General features: G+C 39.8%; 1 protein-coding gene across 1 annotated transcript in view; it reads left to right on the top strand.

The window, feature by feature from the left end:
• WDR43 (WD repeat domain 43) overlaps nucleotides 1-16,680 on the top strand; it is a 20,426-nt gene extending 3,746 nt beyond the window's left edge. Inside the window, exons 4-18 of the mRNA XM_009285590.2 lie at nucleotides 554-674; nucleotides 1,852-1,991; nucleotides 2,499-2,601; nucleotides 3,699-3,763; nucleotides 4,131-4,302; nucleotides 4,797-4,883; nucleotides 6,731-6,862; nucleotides 7,321-7,458; nucleotides 8,302-8,388; nucleotides 10,586-10,617; nucleotides 11,431-11,494; nucleotides 12,402-12,515; nucleotides 14,661-14,730; nucleotides 15,372-15,427; nucleotides 15,525-16,680. Coding sequence (XP_009283865.1) covers nucleotides 554-674; nucleotides 1,852-1,991; nucleotides 2,499-2,601; nucleotides 3,699-3,763; nucleotides 4,131-4,302; nucleotides 4,797-4,883; nucleotides 6,731-6,862; nucleotides 7,321-7,458; nucleotides 8,302-8,388; nucleotides 10,586-10,617; nucleotides 11,431-11,494; nucleotides 12,402-12,515; nucleotides 14,661-14,730; nucleotides 15,372-15,427; nucleotides 15,525-15,644 — 1,501 coding nt within the window. The 3' untranslated portion in view covers nucleotides 15,645-16,680. The remainder of the gene's footprint in view (nucleotides 1-553; nucleotides 675-1,851; nucleotides 1,992-2,498; nucleotides 2,602-3,698; nucleotides 3,764-4,130; nucleotides 4,303-4,796; nucleotides 4,884-6,730; nucleotides 6,863-7,320; nucleotides 7,459-8,301; nucleotides 8,389-10,585; nucleotides 10,618-11,430; nucleotides 11,495-12,401; nucleotides 12,516-14,660; nucleotides 14,731-15,371; nucleotides 15,428-15,524) is intronic.
• Nucleotides 16,681-16,906: the final 226 nt, after the last annotated feature.

The raw sequence follows: 16,906 nt of genomic DNA, 5'->3' as shown, positions 1-16,906 counted from the left end.
GTTTTTTCTTTTTTTTTTTTTTTTTTTTTTAAATAGTGCTTTGAACCATAGACCTTTAAGGCGAGGTTTGTTGTTGTCAGCGTCATTGAGAGACTTTGGAGGAGGGCCAGGAACTGAATGGGTCTTGAAAGTCTGAATTTTAGTGTTGAGAAGGCCTTTCTGAATGGGTTGATGTAAGTTTTTTGGATTATGGTGCAAAGAGAAGTCTTGGTATGGCTCCTCTTCACCCTATTTTGAGTAGTAGAGAACTTTGAGAGAAGAATTTAGAACAGAATAGGCAAATATTAAAAAAAAAGTCAACAGTTGTTCAATATTAAATAGCTTTACATCTTTGAGTTGCTGTAATCTTGTGTAAACTAATTTGAAGGGGAGGAGCAGAAACAGAATAGCTTTGACCTCATCTTTGACTACTTAAATTATTTCCTTTTAGTAATTTTTGCCTTAAGTTTTCCAGCGTGGTTGATGTGGATTTTGAGATTATGCTAATTAATACTGTTTTTTCTATTTCTTCATCTTTCTTCTTTTGTACAAAAACCCTCCATCCAAATTCTAGCAAGTGGAAAGGCGACAATAGCAGTGTCACCTCTCTATGCATCAGTCCAGATGGGAAAATGCTGCTGTCAGCCGGTAGAACTATAAAACTGTGGGACCTGGAGACCAAAGAAGTCTACAGAGTAAGTAACTTTGTTAAGCTAGATGCAAAAAAAAGTCCTTCTGATTGGTGACATTACGTATCTAGTGCTTCCTGATAGGACATCTGAAAATTTCATTGGGTGTGAGGAGACAACTGGCAGTTTTGGGATTGCTGGAAGCTGTTGCTGTGATGATACCCTCAACTGTGGTTTCAACTTGCTGAGAGTTGAATGAGGACATTAAATTCCTTGGCTGTGTCTGAGCATGCTACCAGCCCCCTTTCTCAAGCCTGTAGTAGAAAGATGGATGCTGTTCTTTTTCACCGGGTCCCTTTCTGAAACCCTTCTAGCAGGAGAACTCAGTTCACCACAGTATTATTTACTGCTGGCATGGGTTTGTGCATGAGCTCCCTGACTTTCCTATGAGTGCCCCCTTAAAGCCTTCAGGTTTAACTGGTGGCATTACCAGTTTTGCTGTTGAAACAGTTGGAAGGCATAGGAGCAAAACCCTCGTTGTTCCCTGAGTAGGGCTCAGACATGAGCAGATTACTATGTTTTAGCTCTTCCATAAATGCAGCCATGTGCTCTTGCCCGCTAGCAGAGAGAACGCAGCTAGTCTCTGAATCTCTTGGTACTGGCTGTCAGGTAAGTGTATACACGTGTGCTGTTCTGTGGACTTGCTGGCACATGGCAACTACTGTGTATGTCTGCATCCTATGATGATCAAAACCACTATTTATAAAAGTAGATTGAAGAACTGATTTTGGTTTTTTTTTGGGGGGTGGTGGGGTTGAACAGCCTCAGTGTGTCAGCAGACCTGTGTGTTCATCTTACAGTTAAGAATGAAACTATGAATGTAGTTTCATTGTAAAAGTTGAAGTGTAAAACTGGGGGGAGGGGGAAGTGCTTTCTGACAGTAGCAGCAGTACAGGTGGATGTGATTTCTTTTGCATGGACTTAGTCCCAGTGAATTTGCTTTTGATTACCCATTTAACTTTTAAAATTCTGATAATATCTGGAGGGTCAGAAAAAGTTTCCTTGAAATACAGCCATGCAAGGAAGCTGATTGCTAGTAAAAAAAATTACTGAAGCGTCCTTGTTGGCTTAGTAACACTTGAATCTTTCCTAATGTTCTTTGTTAACTAATGTTTTAATTTTTGCCATATGACTTCTTATGGCAATCATTGAAAGATTTTTTTTTGTTGTTGTTGTCTTTTAGCATTTCACAGGCCATGCTACATCAGTGTCATCATTAATGTTTACCACAGTGAAACCTATGAATGAAAACAAGCCCTTTGACGGAATTACAGGGCTTTATTTCTTGTCTGGAGCTATACATGACCGATTACTGAGTGTATGGTATGTAAGCTTTTCATAATTTGTAGCTTTGATTATGATCGGTATTGAGGATAGACTCAAGTATGTTCTGAACTCTGTGATTAAACAGAAGATCAAGCAGAAGGGGCACTCTGGAGAAATGCAGTGATGATCTCTTAAATACTGGTTTCAACTCACTGATTGTTGAATGAAGACATGAATTTCCTTGGCTGTGTCTGAGCATGCTTCCAGTTGCCGTTTGAATCGCTAATGTATGTCAAGAACAACTGTGTAATAGGCTTCGTTGTTCTTTGTACTTACTGTAGGGTTTACGCTAAGTTTTCTTGCTAAATTGGGAGTTGGGAGTTACTTTGCACTTGGAATTTAGAACGTTTTCCAAGCTGAAATCTGAAATTAGAGCATGAGTATTTTGGGGTGGGGTAGATACTACCACAGTTGCTGGTGATTTATAGGCTTTATAATGCTTTTCAGGTGCAGAGGGTGCTGTTTGTGCTATGATAAATAGCGTGTACGGTTTGTGTCTTCCAGGCAGATCAGATCAGATAGGAAAGAAAAGAATGCCGTGATGTCTTTCACAGTAACAGATGAACCAACTTTTATTGACCTGACTGTATCAGAAGTCAAAGAAGAGGTAGGACCAATAGTTTGTAACCAAATATGTTAAACAATTTTCAGTTGTCACATCAGTTTCCTTTTAAGGGTGTAAAGAAAGAAGCTTGGTTTGTATTTGGCTTCTGTTATGCAGAGATGAGATCTGAATGCCAGTTCACGGGTGTAAGGATATTTATTACAGGTGCATTTATAAAGCTGATAGTTTGAAATACTCATTTTCAAAGCTGCTAAGTGCAAATTCAGTGTTTTCTTCAGAAATTTTGCTTGTGATGGCGGAAATATCAGTTGTTTCCTATTTAGAACAAATTATTAATCAAAATGGTTGTTAGAACTTGGCAGCAAAAAACACAAAAAAAATTCTTTCTACAAATGCAGTTTGAGTATGGTCCTGTTTTTTCTGATCTCAAGTGGCTTTGGCAGTGTAACTGCATTTTGAATTAACTAGCCTTTAACGAGTTAAAGTAGCAGTGTGCATTCCCCAAGTCTCTCAATTTCAGCAAGTACAAGTCTTTCAAAGTAGTTGTCTTATGAAAAATGTCTGCATGTGAAACAACATGTTCACAAACTGTTTCAGTAATTACTTAAAACATTTTTCTGCTGCTGCCTCTAGATTCCTTTCTAAAAACAGTATTTCGTGCTAAATTTTCTTATGTTTCCAGTTGTGCCCTCTTACTGCATGTATTGGAGATAAGAGTATAGCGTAATGTACACCTGTCATTTAATTGCTCAGAGCGCTCATCTCAGTTTCTTTCCTCTAAGCGTATTTACAGTGTCAGCGCTTTTGTAGACCTATGCCTCTAGACATGTTGGGTATTGGAACATTGCCGCTTATGATCACATATGTCTGCTACTGTCCAAACTGTTCAAATTTGGATATATCAGTAGTGATACAGTAAAGTACAGTTATGAGTTATCTTTTTGTCTCCTAATAGTTGTACTAAATGTTCCTGAGATGTTAGTGTCTTTGATCTTCCTTACGGATTTAGTTATATCTTTAACATGTTTAGTTACTGAAAAAAATCAAATCATAACTGTGCAACTGTCTCTTGATGTCCTGTACTTATGGGAGGTTTGTCCTTTGAGATAATTAAAATCTCTTACTGTTCCTTCTTTCAGCCTGTGAAGTTAGCAGTTGTGTGCAGAGATGGGCAGTTGTATTTATTTGAACATATCTTAAATGGGTAAGTTAGTATCATCTTGAGGGTGTCTTTGGGAAAGGTCTGGGATTACTGTAAGGCAAAGTTCAGTCTTGTCATGCTGCTGCCTTTAAGCTTTTGTATCTTTTCACAGACCAGGTTCCAGCTGGTTTTCTCTTGGGTTACTGGACACATTTTTGGAGAACTTACTTGTTGGGGGCTGTGCTGCACTTCAGTATTAAGTGTTGCTTTAGCCAAGATTTTGTGTGTCTGTGCCTCATCTTAGCCATCTGTAAAAGGCGTAAACTGGCTGAGTTTGCTGAGGACTCGCTAATGAAAGGTGCTTAGATGTGTAAGGCATTGAAGTGTTTAAGCTAAACCTCTTGGAATTTTTTCATTCCTTTTTTTTCAGTTACTGCAAAAAACCCTTAACATCAAACTGTACTATCCAGATAGCAACGCCTGGAAATGATGGGGACTCCACACCAAAACCAGTCCCTATTTTAGCAGCTGCGTTTTGCACAGACAAACAGTCTCTGCTGCTTGTGTATGGAAACACCTTACAGCCCATCATAGAGAAAGTGGTATGTAAAACCTACTGGAGAGGTTTTGGATTTTGTAATATGGACTGCATACTGCTCTCTGTTGGAGGGATTTTTTTTCTTTCTTTTTTACTTATTTGAAATTGTATAACAAGACAAAGCTTATTCCTTCCTCCTTTTCTGGGAGCTATGACTGTTGCCCCTGAGCTGTTTTGAAAGGCGATTTGTATTCTTCTATTCTTTCAATTAAAATACAACTTGGCATTATTGCTGGCTGTTTCTTGCCATGTCGGCTGTTACTGAGTTAGGCCACTGAAACTTTTTAATACTGTTTCAGTTTACCTGTGTGAGCTTCTTTGGAGAGCATAGAGATCTGGTAACAAAAGGCAGATGTGCAAAGCAGCTGCTGTTCTAGAGTGAAAAAAAAAGTTCATTCTACTTTATACCTCTGGAATTTGTTCTCATCTTTCCGTAGCGTAATGAATCACAGGGGTGAATCTCAAATATATTAACTGGTTTTGTTCCTGTCCTTCTAGTCTTTGAGCACCACTGAATCCCACGTATGTTTGATAAGGGACACCCAGAAAGTGTTGTCACTTAAAACAGATGTTGGTCTAACAAAGGTGAGCTTTGCATGAAATGTGATTTTGTTGCTGGTTTTGTTTTACTTTGGAAATGGTAGAATTCACTACTCTCTTTTAAAATGAGGTTGGATTTCTGGATGGGCCTGCTCAGAGCTGCAGTGGTAGCTACAGATGTCCATAGCACTCAGGCGGGTGTGGGTAAACTGCGCTTCATGGCTGCTGTGTGTCCTGGTATGCTCTCGCACACAATTACCCTCCTGTAGCTCATAGCAAGTCCTGTTCTCAGCAGGTCTGCTTGATAGACAGGACTGGCTGATGGTTTCTTTTTTGCTTGAGATCAGTCCTTCCCCTAGAGTCTGTCAGTTTGTACAGCCTCTTTGACCCTGCTGGTTTGGGGTGAAGTTGGGATGGCATTGTTTTAGAGTCTAAATAAAATGTAATGAAGCCTTAAAGGGCATGTCCTTTTGGCTTTCTCGAGATGGCCTTCACGTGTTCCTACTCACAGCGATATGGCACCTGGGAATGTGAGCTTGACACTTAGATGGCAACAGTGTCCACTGAGGCCACTTGCCACCGTTTTCTCTCATGCAGGATCTCCTGGGGGTTTAGAGACAGGCCGTGAAGTTCTTAATCAGTGTGCATATTCAAGGCCTTGAAGATTTGAAACGCTTGCAGTATCAGTGAAGTGAGCAGACGGCGCTGTTTTTCTAACCCTCAAGTTACCTACTGGATCTGGTGCTCCATCAGCCAGGCGGGGTTTTGTGCTGATTCCTCAGTCCTGGAGCTGGTGGGTAGCAGAGCTGAAATGCAGTGAGAGGTGTAGGAACTCCCTGGCATGCGGTGATGATACCCATCTTGGTTTCGCTTTTTGCTGAATTCCGGTGAAGACGCATTTCTCTTGGCTGTCTGAGCATGCCTTGTGGGGAGAAGGTCAGTGATTAGTGTGGTGAGCAAAGAGGGTAGTATTTTAACACCATTGCTTTCTACAGTAAAATTCTTGAACCACAAAATCATTTTTTTTTACTTTTACACTCAGCATGTGGAAGTTGCTTTGCTTACTGTACTAGATTATTTTTGTATCACTTCAGTGGGCACCCGGCAGGGCTCCCACAAGTACAGAAGTTTGGGCAGGTACTTCAAAAAAAGGCCTGCACAGAAGCGCTGTGGTTAAAGAAGTGTTCTGGAAGTAGCAGGTAGCATTCTTGATATTCTGGAAGTGGCATACTCCCTTACATCCTCTGTGGGTCAGGGGAGCACTTGGTTATTAAATACATTGCCTTTAAAATTCGATCTCCTTTGTGTTCATTGAAGATGGATACCATAGCTTGTTTGGTATAACCTAAGGTTCCTCTGTTTGTCATTGTAATCATAGTCTAATTCAGACTACTGAGTTTTGCGTCTGAGCAATCCCTAGAAGAAAATCAGTGGGATTGAAGTGAATAGTAACTACCTTTTACTGTTACATTGTGCTGCTGTTTGTGATCAGTTTTTATCTTCCAGTGGAAGCTGAATTAATCTGCATGTGGTTTATGGGCCTGACTATTAGTACTTGTGGTATCTATTGCTAGCAAACATCCAAATGTTTGTTGTTCAATACAAACACTTAGTTTGATGAGTGTTACGGAACAAGCTTGTAAGAAAAATGATTCACAGGTGATTCCAAAGAGACCGTTGCTTTAGTTAATTATGAAAACTAACTGACTGTTGCTTGAGGTTTATTAATTGCTCTTCAAAATATAGGATTTTCTTAATATATATGTCAAGAAAATGGGTTTGGCAGGCTGGTTTTACTGTGTGAGACTCTCAGAATAGAATCAGTATTTTAAATTGGAAGAAAACTCAAGATATTAGCAATTCATACAAATGTGGTTATCTCTGTCTACTAGGTAAAGACGCCTGTTGTGAACTCGGACACCAAAGTTCTAGTGCCTGGCATTCCAGGACATAGTACAGCTGTCAAAACTCCATCCTCGGGAAAGGAGAAAAAGAAAAACAAGAGGAAACCGGGAGAGACAGAGGTAAAGCGCTTCCTCTTTTAAATACAGCAATAATGGAAAAACTAGAATCATAAATCATCGTTATAATTTCTTTAGGTGAACTTGAACTTGCTTTGTTTCGCATGGAAGCAAGGTTAATGATATCATCTTTCTGTATGAAAGAGACTTCCCTCTGCTCAAAACCTTTCCCTCATTCAAGCCCTGTGTGCCTTGCCCGTAGTTTTGCCATGTACCTGCAGAACTTTGTCACATGCTTGTGTCTCTCTCTCTGCTAAGGTGTATTACCGCTTTTCAGTCAAAACTTCATCTTATCTTCTTTTCTCAGGCTATTCTCTGTCAGTACATTTAAAAGAATATGCAAAATTTGTGTTATTTTCCAGCAGAATCAGAGGGAATGCTGTAGGTTAGGTACTTTGCTTTCAGCTGATGTTTCTGAGAAACTGCACTGAAACAGCACTGCCCTTGTTTACCGTCTGCAGGAAAGCATTGAAGAGCGCCTAGAGGCATTGGATATCGATGTGAGCAAAGTAAAAACTCCAGGTGGCCTTCCACAAACAGATAGCTTTGCGGTACTTTTGGTTCAGGGCTTGGAAAGCAACGATGCAGAAATCTTAAATGTAAGTGTTACAAGATCATTGTATGCTGTTTAATCTATTCACTGACACTTGTGGGGAGCCTTCCTGAAAGCTGGGGAGGCTGAACAGTCAAGAACCCATTGTTTCTCCCACCTGCTTTTTGCTGATGTGCTGCTCAAGGCAGTGGTATTATAAATGATGGTAGCGGTATTACTCTCTTGTTATCTACCTTGCTTTCTGAGTCAGTCCATGAACTTTGAGGCGCTTCTGTTTATGATAAATTTGTTATGTCACAGTTCAGATGTTTTACAAGGGATGTTACTAATGCAGCCATCTTCCCTTTAGCTTGAGCTGGAGCATAATCTGTGCTTAGTCGCCAAAGTGTATGGTTTCCAAGTAGATATTGTTTGAAAAATGCATTGATGACAACAGTTTCACTTGAAAAGCTTACTGTTGCACTTGGACTAGGAGGAAATAATAGTTCTGTGGCAGGGAAATGAAATCTTAAGAATTTGATGCTGAATAGAAATGACTTGTCACAAATACTGGTGAAAGGCATTTATTTGCAGAAGTCAAGCACAGAAAATAGCAAGGGAAATTTTAATGTGCCTGTGCTGCTTTATTTCTAACATGGGGTGGGTGGGCTAGAGGCAATGCTAGATTGTTTTAGATGGGTTAATCAAGTGTCTTATTTTGTTAATTGTAGCTGACTTGAAAAATGGAACTCCTTTTCATAGTAAATCTTCTTTTACTCATTATCCTCATCTTAGCAAAGGTAGTGGAGTAGAAAAAGAGATTTAAAGCCAGGAATTTTTGACTGTGCTCATTGCTGATACACATGCTAAAACTGAATTATTCTCTGATCATGTTTTTCCATTTTAACAGAGAGTGCTTAACACAAGAAAGGAAAATGTAATAAAGAACACAGTAGCCAGAATGCCTATACATGCTGTCATTCCACTGCTGCATGAGGTAGGAGAGACTGCGTTTCTTGTAGTGTCATACAAGCCACATTTGGTTTGTGTTCTAGCTGGGGAAAACCCAGGATATGTCTCTTTATTTTCACCAGTGAAATTGGTTTGGTAATTTTACAGGACAGAAATTGTTCTTAATTTCTCTCTGATACACTCTTATCTTCTCTGGCTGAAGCTTAACCAAAGGACAAAGTGCCACTGTCAAAGCTAGGAAGAGCATTAGATCATGTAATATTATCTTAAATGTTTATGTGGGAAAAAAGAAAAGGAAGAGGTTAAGCTAAAGCTTGTTTAGTCCATGGCAAACAATTACCATTACATCTTTTAAACTATTAAAATGGATGATAATTTGAAACACGAAAATAGCAGTGCTAGCCAGAGCAAGTTATATGAGCATAAATATGCTAGATACTCAATGAGAGAAAGAAAAATAGAATACGTACTTACAGCAGTGAGTTTAGATAGCACTTGGAAATTGAGGGGCAATTTCTTTTCTCTTTTGAAGATAGCTCAGAAGCCCAGTTGCTGTATTTAAGCTTTGCGACATCACTTAGTAATAATTTGAGACCCCACCTGGAGTATTTGAGACCCCACCTGGAGTACTGTGTCCAGCTCTGGAGCCCTCAGCATAAGACAGACAGGGGCCTGTTGGAGCGGGTCCAGAAGAGGGCCACGAAAATGATCAGGGGGATGGAACACCTCTCCTGTGAAGAAAGGCTGAGAGAGTTGGGGTTGTTCAGCCTAGAGAAGAGAAGGCTTTGGGGAGACCTTATTGCAGCCTATCAGTACTTAAAGGGGGCTTATAAAAAAGATGGCGGCAAACTTTTTAGCAGGGCCTGTTGCGACAGGACAAGGGGGAATGGCTTTAAACTAAAGGGGGGTAGATATAGACTAGATATAAGGAAGACATTTTTTACGCTGAGGGTGGTGAAACACTGGCACAGGTTGCCCAGAGGCAGGTGAGATTCCCCATCCCTGGAAACATTCAAGGCCAGGTTGGAGGGGGCTCTGAGCAATCTGATCTAGTTGAAGATGTCTCTGCTCATTGCAGGGGGGTTGGACTAGCTGACCTTTACAGGTCCCTTCCAACCCAAACCATTCTATGATTCTATGATAGCTATGTAATGGTAGATCATTAAACCTTGCCCATCTATCCCTGAATTAATTAAAATTTTATTTCAACTTAAGTCCTTAGGACAGATTATACTGAATGTCAGAGAGGAAAACAGACAAGAACAAGGTATCTCATATAAAACACCTGTCCCTGTCCACGGCAGGGGGGTTGGACTAGACGACCTTTAGAGGTCCCTTCCAACCCAAACTATTCTGTGATTCTATGATTCTATAATTTTAAAAGGGATTTGGCTTCTGAACTGCTTATTCAGTGATAGTAAATAAAACCTGTATTTGGACAGAAATATTAATGATTAGCCTTATCTAGACATTACTTTGTTTAAACTGGGCATTGATTAGTTGCTCTTGTTATGTGAATGACATTCTATAACATAAGTTAATGGCTAGACTTCTCTTGTATTTTAATGTGCTGGCCACAAGTAAGATTTAATTTTTACTTGTGGTACTAATCTTAACTGGATTATGCGGATGGCCAGGTTTTGAATGTTTAGACCTCCTTTAAGCATGTGTCATGACACCTCCTTAGACTTATGTTAATGAGGTGCAGCGTTTCTTTTCTAGGGCCTCTGTCAGAGAATCTAAGTGCAAGAGTTTGACTATATAATCTCAGTGGATGGACAGATCTTCATGTAACCATCTTCTCCAGAGCTTGAGATTTGTTCTGTGAAATAGCCTTTACCTGATACTACCTTTGCTTGTTTCCCCAACTTGTCCACCTTGTAACAGCTGCTCTACTAAGCAGATACACAGAGACATATAAACAAAGGGATTTCCTTCTACTTATTCCTGCCAGCTCTAAGTTTCACTGGGTGTATTGCCTGTTAAGAGTTCCAGTTTTATTGTAATAATGAAACTCAATGTCTGCAAGTTATCAGCCTGCATATAGGATGGTAGAGCCAGCAGTGTAATATTCTGGAGCCTGGCAATGGTTAATCCTAGCAAACTTCAAATGCCTGGAGATCTTTCTGCCCCAATATTGGGGCTGTCACATGGATCTAGTGTTGGGTTTTTGAACTCATTACGTGTTTGTTACTTATTGCTTACTATTTTTGTCCTTCTAGCTTACGAAGAGATTGCAGGGCAACCCATACAGGTAAGAGACAACTCAACTGCAGTTTAATTCACCTGAAACTTTTCTAGTGTGTGTGTTATGGTCCCTCCTTCCACCTATGTGACTGATTTCCATAGTAACTGTAACTAAACTGCAGCATCTTGACGTAAAAATTCTCACCTGATTGTGGGTGCAAAGAGGAACTTTTATTAAGGCAGTGCTTTGTCAGGGTGGCTGAAGTGAAATTAAAAAGGGACAAGGATACCTGAAATAAGCATATAACCCTGAGAATGTATCTGAAGTCCCAGAATATCGACACTCTGGACCTGATCAATATGTAAAATAAAATAACTATCATATGTATAGCTTGTTCGGTTTAATTATCAAATATATTTAGACATCTCCTGGTGTTGTGTTTAATTAATAACAAACCCAGCTCCCCCCCCCAGCATCTTGTTATATTGCTATAAGGATAGCTTTGCTGAGAGTAGCTGTCCTTAGTTGTGGTGGTGTTTTGTTGTTTTTTTTTTTTTAAATAAAAATTCCCTCATTGTAGGTGGAGGAAAAAGTAGCATGTTTTGATCTTTTACTCATTGAAACCTCCCATAAAAGATGTCAGAAACACAGACCCCTGAACTTGTCTAGTTTAATCCCTCACTTAAATGTCTGTTCTTTTCCTAACAAATAACTTACATAGGTATTATCTGGATAGCCAAACTGTTGTATTTCCATCTGCATTTATCTTTTTATATGATGAAAGGGGAGCACTTTCTATAGAACTGTTTAGCATCTAGAATGTGAAATGGGTGTTTCTCAGCCAGTATCTCTTTGATATCATTTATTTTTCGTTTCCAGTGCCTCACTAATGGTTCGATGGCTGAAGTCTGTTTTTACTCTACATGCATCCTACCTTTCCACAGTAGGTATTTTGCATTAATGCTAGTGCACGTAACTAAAACTAGATTTAAATGCTTAAATATATGTATGCTCTTCCTTCAGGTATGTGTCTCCTGCTCTCCACATATGGCAGTGCCCAAATCAATGTACAGGGGGCTATATTTCTGCCACTTTTGCCAAATTGCTGCACATTGGTTATAAATTGTTTGTCTTAGTCATTCATGACATAATTATAGTCATCCCAAAGTCAAACCAAGATAAGGTATGTCATACCTGTGAGAGTTAGGGAACAAAATTACTGTCAAAGAGTAATCTAGCCTGTGTCACTAAATCTTACAGAACTAAATTTGCCTTGCTGTTGTAACGCTCATCTTGAGACTATCTTGGCCATGGCTAGACTTATAGGGTAAAGGTGTACCAAAGTTGGCAGGGTAATAAGTAATGTAGTAGCTTCTGGGTTGAAGTCCAGCCTTGCCTTACAAGTGATGGATAAAGCACTCTTGCTCAGTTAAGAAAAAGGCATTTTGGCACTGTTAGTCCTTTCTCCCATTCATTATAGGATTGCTGTGCATCAGAACTTGCACGCGTTGCTGAGGCTGCATTTGTACATGGGTGTATATTCGGTTCCTGTTTACACAGCTTTCCAAATAGTGCTTCGACACCTGCTTACGGCAGTGACTGTGGAAAGGAAAAGTAGTATAAGAATTGCCATGTTTTGAAAGTAGATGTATTTCTAAACATAGCTAAATGTTAACTGATCAGGCTGCGGGTGGTTTCTGTGAACCCTCAGCTCTCCCTTCTGTCTAGAATAATGTGAGCAAGGATTGCTTGCCCCAAACATACAAAGGTAGCTTAAAAATTTGAAAATAAGACATTTGGGATGTGTTGCTTAGCAGCTTCATTTTTCTTCATCCTTCTCTTCTCCCAAGTTGCCAGACCTTATTCCTCAGCTGGGAATGCTATACCAGTTAATGGAGAGCAGAGTAAAAACTTTGCAAAAGCTTTCCCGTCTGCATGGAAGACTCTTCATTCTTGTCACCCAGGTGAGTTCCAACTAAATAACATGGGATGTGTAGAAGAAGTATTGTTTGCAGACTTAACCTCCTGTTGTGATTACATCCGATGGGACCTGTCATCGGGGAACTTAATACAGCTGCTGTACAGCTGTGCTGATAGTGCTCAAAGCAGTACACTTAATTGACTAGTCAGTCTGTGCTCACTGGAAGTTTACACATTGTTTCCTGCCAAATGTGTCTACTAACCCATAGAGTTGTAGAGGGGAATAAGTAGGAGGTACTGGGCCACTTCAGAGCCGATGTCTCTAAAATTTTACTTTGTCCTATATTGCTATAAGGATAGCTTTGCAGAGAGTAGCTGTCCTTAGTTGTGGTGGGGTTTTTTTTTTTTTTTTTTTTTTAATTAAAAAACTCATTGTATTGTCTAGTTTAATCCCTCACTTAAATGTCTGTTCTTTTCCTAACAAATAACTTACATAGGTATTATCTGGATAGCCAAACTGTTGTATTTCCATCTGCATTTATCTTTTTATATGATGAAAGGGGAGCACTTTCTATAGAACTGTTTAGCATCTAGAATGTGAAATGGGTGTTTCTCAGCCAGTATCTCTTTGATATCATTTATTTTTCGTTTCCAGTGCCTCACTAATGGTTCGATGGCTGAAGTCTGTTTTTACTCTACATGCATCCTACCTTTCCACAGTAGGTATTTTGCATTAATGCTAGTGCACGTAACTAAAACTAGATTTAAATGCTTAAATATATGTATGCTCTTCCTTCAGGTATGTGTCTCCTGCTCTCCACATATGGCAGTGCCCAAATCAATGTACAGGGGGCTATATTTCTGCCACTTTTGCCAAATTGCTGCACATTGGTTATAAATTGTTTGTCTTAGTCATTCATGACATAATTATAGTCATCCCAAAGTCAAACCAAGATAAGGTATGTCATACCTGTGAGAGTTAGGGAACAAAATTACTGTCAAAGAGTAATCTAGCCTGTGTCACTAAATCTTACAGAACTAAATTTGCCTTGCTGTTGTAACGCTCATCTTGAGACTATCTTGGCCATGGCTAGACTTATAGGGTAAAGGTGTACCAAAGTTGGCAGGGTAATAAGTAATGTAGTAGCTTCTGGGTTGAAGTCCAGCCTTGCCTTACAAGTGATGGATAAAGCACTCTTGCTCAGTTAAGAAAAAGGCATTTTGGCACTGTTAGTCCTTTCTCCCATTCATTATAGGATTGCTGTGCATCAGAACTTGCACGCGTTGCTGAGGCTGCATTTGTACATGGGTGTATATTCGGTTCCTGTTTACACAGCTTTCCAAATAGTGCTTCGACACCTGCTTACGGCAGTGACTGTGGAAAGGAAAAGTAGTATAAGAATTGCCATGTTTTGAAAGTAGATGTATTTCTAAACATAGCTAAATGTTAACTGATCAGGCTGCGGGTGGTTTCTGTGAACCCTCAGCTCTCCCTTCTGTCTAGAATAATGTGAGCAAGGATTGCTTGCCCCAAACATACAAAGGTAGCTTAAAAATTTGAAAATAAGACATTTGGGATGTGTTGCTTAGCAGCTTCATTTTTCTTCATCCTTCTCTTCTCCCAAGTTGCCAGACCTTATTCCTCAGCTGGGAATGCTATACCAGTTAATGGAGAGCAGAGTAAAAACTTTGCAAAAGCTTTCCCGTCTGCATGGAAGACTCTTCATTCTTGTCACCCAGGTGAGTTCCAACTAAATAACATGGGATGTGTAGAAGAAGTATTGTTTGCAGACTTAACCTCCTGTTGTGATTACATCCGATGGGACCTGTCATCGGGGAACTTAATACAGCTGCTGTACAGCTGTGCTGATAGTGCTCAAAGCAGTACACTTAATTGACTAGTCAGTCTGTGCTCACTGGAAGTTTACACATTGTTTCCTGCCAAATGTGTCTACTAACCCATAGAGTTGTAGAGGGGAATAAGTAGGAGGTACTGGGCCACTTCAGAGCCGATGTCTCTAAAATTTTACTTTGTCCTTCGTACTTGTTTGGCTGTTAAACTACTACTATAAATGAATTAATCTGTGTTAAACTTGATGTAGACTTCATTTACACTGTTACGAGTTTTGTTGACTTTTAAGGTTGGAATATATGATTGCATCTAAGGCTAATCTGCAAATTCCATTCAGGTTGCAGCATCAGAAACAGCTCAGGATGTAACTGAGGTTAATCAGACTGCAAAGCTGGTATATGAGGATGGTAAGTGTTGTATGCTGAATTCACGTGACAGCCGATACTTGATGGCTGTTCGTCATGTTCCCGTGCTTATTTATTAGTGTACAGTCTGCAAGTAGAGAGTTTTTGTGGGAAGTCCATGGCGGGAAAGTCAGTGGTTAATGATGTGGGCATCTTGTAGTTGGTTGTTCCTGCCTGCCTGCCTTCCCTCCCCTCTGTTAAACCACAACACCCTCCTTTTACTTCCTTTCATTCCCTCCTATCCCTGCTTCATAATTTAAGGAATCAGTTAACTGGAAGTTCAGTATGCTGCTTAACTTAATTGGCAACCTCAAATTTCTAGTGTTAGCTGCCCTTCTGATAAGGTAGATACAGTCAAGACACTTTTACGTTTGAGTCAGCGGGACGTCAAGGTAGCGGATGTCAGTATCTGTGCATGTACACGTCCAGTTTGGCCTTTTTTATCTACTGCAACTTCATACTGTATAATTGTAACAGAAGTGACTTCCTAATTGATGTTGATCAACCTAATCTTCAGGTAGAATTAGTTTTGGAATTGAAATAGCACAGTTTGGAGACTTAGCAGCATGTGGGGTTGGGCTTTGTTTGCACAATGACATTTTGAAGTCTGTTCTCCAGACTGAGGGATGGTTTTCTCTTTGCAGAGTCCTCGGAGGAGGAAGGCTCAGATGATGAGATGATTGCAGATAAAGACTCTGATGTAAGTGGAGTTGGATCGGATCTTCTCCCATTTGCTTGTAACAGAAATTGTGTGACTGTCAAAGGTTCAAACATTCCTGCTTATTTTTTTTCCCCAGGAAAACTGGGATGAAGATGAAGAAAAAGAGGAGCAATCTGATGAACAAGACATGACTGTGGAAAAGGAAATCAATGGTGATTCTGATTTGGAACCAGAAAATGAAAGTGAAGAAGAATAACAGCACGAAAGAATAATTTTAACCGTTTAAACAAGTGGGCTACCAAAATCTAATTCTGGATCATCTTGCTGAAAGATGCCATATTTGCATATAGGGAGTGCAGACTCATGCACGGCCTGTGTGCAGAGGCACATGTGGGGCACCGTGCGTTTCTGAATCCAGAATGTTTAACCATGCCAGCCTTCTCTCGCCCTATTTCCCTGCGCTTACTTATAGAAACATTTCTTCCACCTCATGGTCAGATTATGCCTGTCATGTGGACATGCATTTGTATCTCAAGTGAAATAAATCTGCCACCGCTGTTTGTGTGGTAAACTTGGTTCAGCTTTACATTGAATTTGTTTCAGATATTCAATGATCGAAGACAACTGGTCTATACCTTCTTTCCATGCTTCAGTTAGCAATAGCAAGTGGGCATCCTGCTGCTTTTTTAAAAAAAAAAAAAACCAAAAAAGAAAAAAGAAAAAAAAAGATATTTTTGTAATATTTAAATTCTCTACTGAATTTTCCCCCCCATCCTCAATTGGTTTAGCCATGCCTTGGCAATATCTAAATGCCAACCTGACTTAAAAGTGGCTTTTTCTTTTTTTAACAAATTTGAACTCAAGACTTTTCTATGTATAAATCAATGACTTTTCTTGTGCTTCAAAAGGACATCAGAACTATCACTGGCTCCTAGTTTTGTTTTAATGGAGGCTGTATATAAGTTTAATGCTAACCCAGAGGATAGACTGTGTTGAATTGGGTGGGGAGAGGGGAGTAACACAGGGAAATGAGAAGGTGAATGCTTGTGAATATGTAGCGCACAGCTATACCTTTATTACGGATTTTTAATCTCAGTGGCAGAACAAGGACAGCTATTTGCTCAGCTAATGGAAGCTGAAGTGGTGCAAACACATTTTTCAGAGCAAAACAAGGTAAAGGTTTGAGCCATTCACCACTATAATGTACAATAATATATTTGTCTATAAATGGAGCTGTTGCAACTAAATACCACCCTCTTTGTAAAGTGAATAAATATACATCTCCTTTACCAAATACCTGTCCTGTGGTGTTTGTTGAGAGAGACCTTAAGTAGCTAAGGATGGTGGTTAAGGATGAAATGCTGTTTGTAAAAAGCAGATTTCTAGTGGAGGAGGAAGCCAACCTAAAAGGTTATAGCGTTCCTCAGAGCATCTATTGTTAGCGATTTCTTAGCTCCCTACGTTTCAGTTGTATCCATTGGTTTGTCCACTGCTTGGGGGTTGCACTGGGATTGCAGC

This window comes from Aptenodytes forsteri, unplaced genomic scaffold, assembly GCF_000699145.1.
Source record: "Aptenodytes forsteri isolate BGI_AS27 unplaced genomic scaffold, ASM69914v1 Scaffold280, whole genome shotgun sequence".
NCBI lineage: Eukaryota > Metazoa > Chordata > Aves > Sphenisciformes > Spheniscidae > Aptenodytes > Aptenodytes forsteri.
The sequence above is the reverse complement of the archived record's forward strand: the minus strand, read 5'-3'. Positions and strand labels throughout refer to the sequence as shown.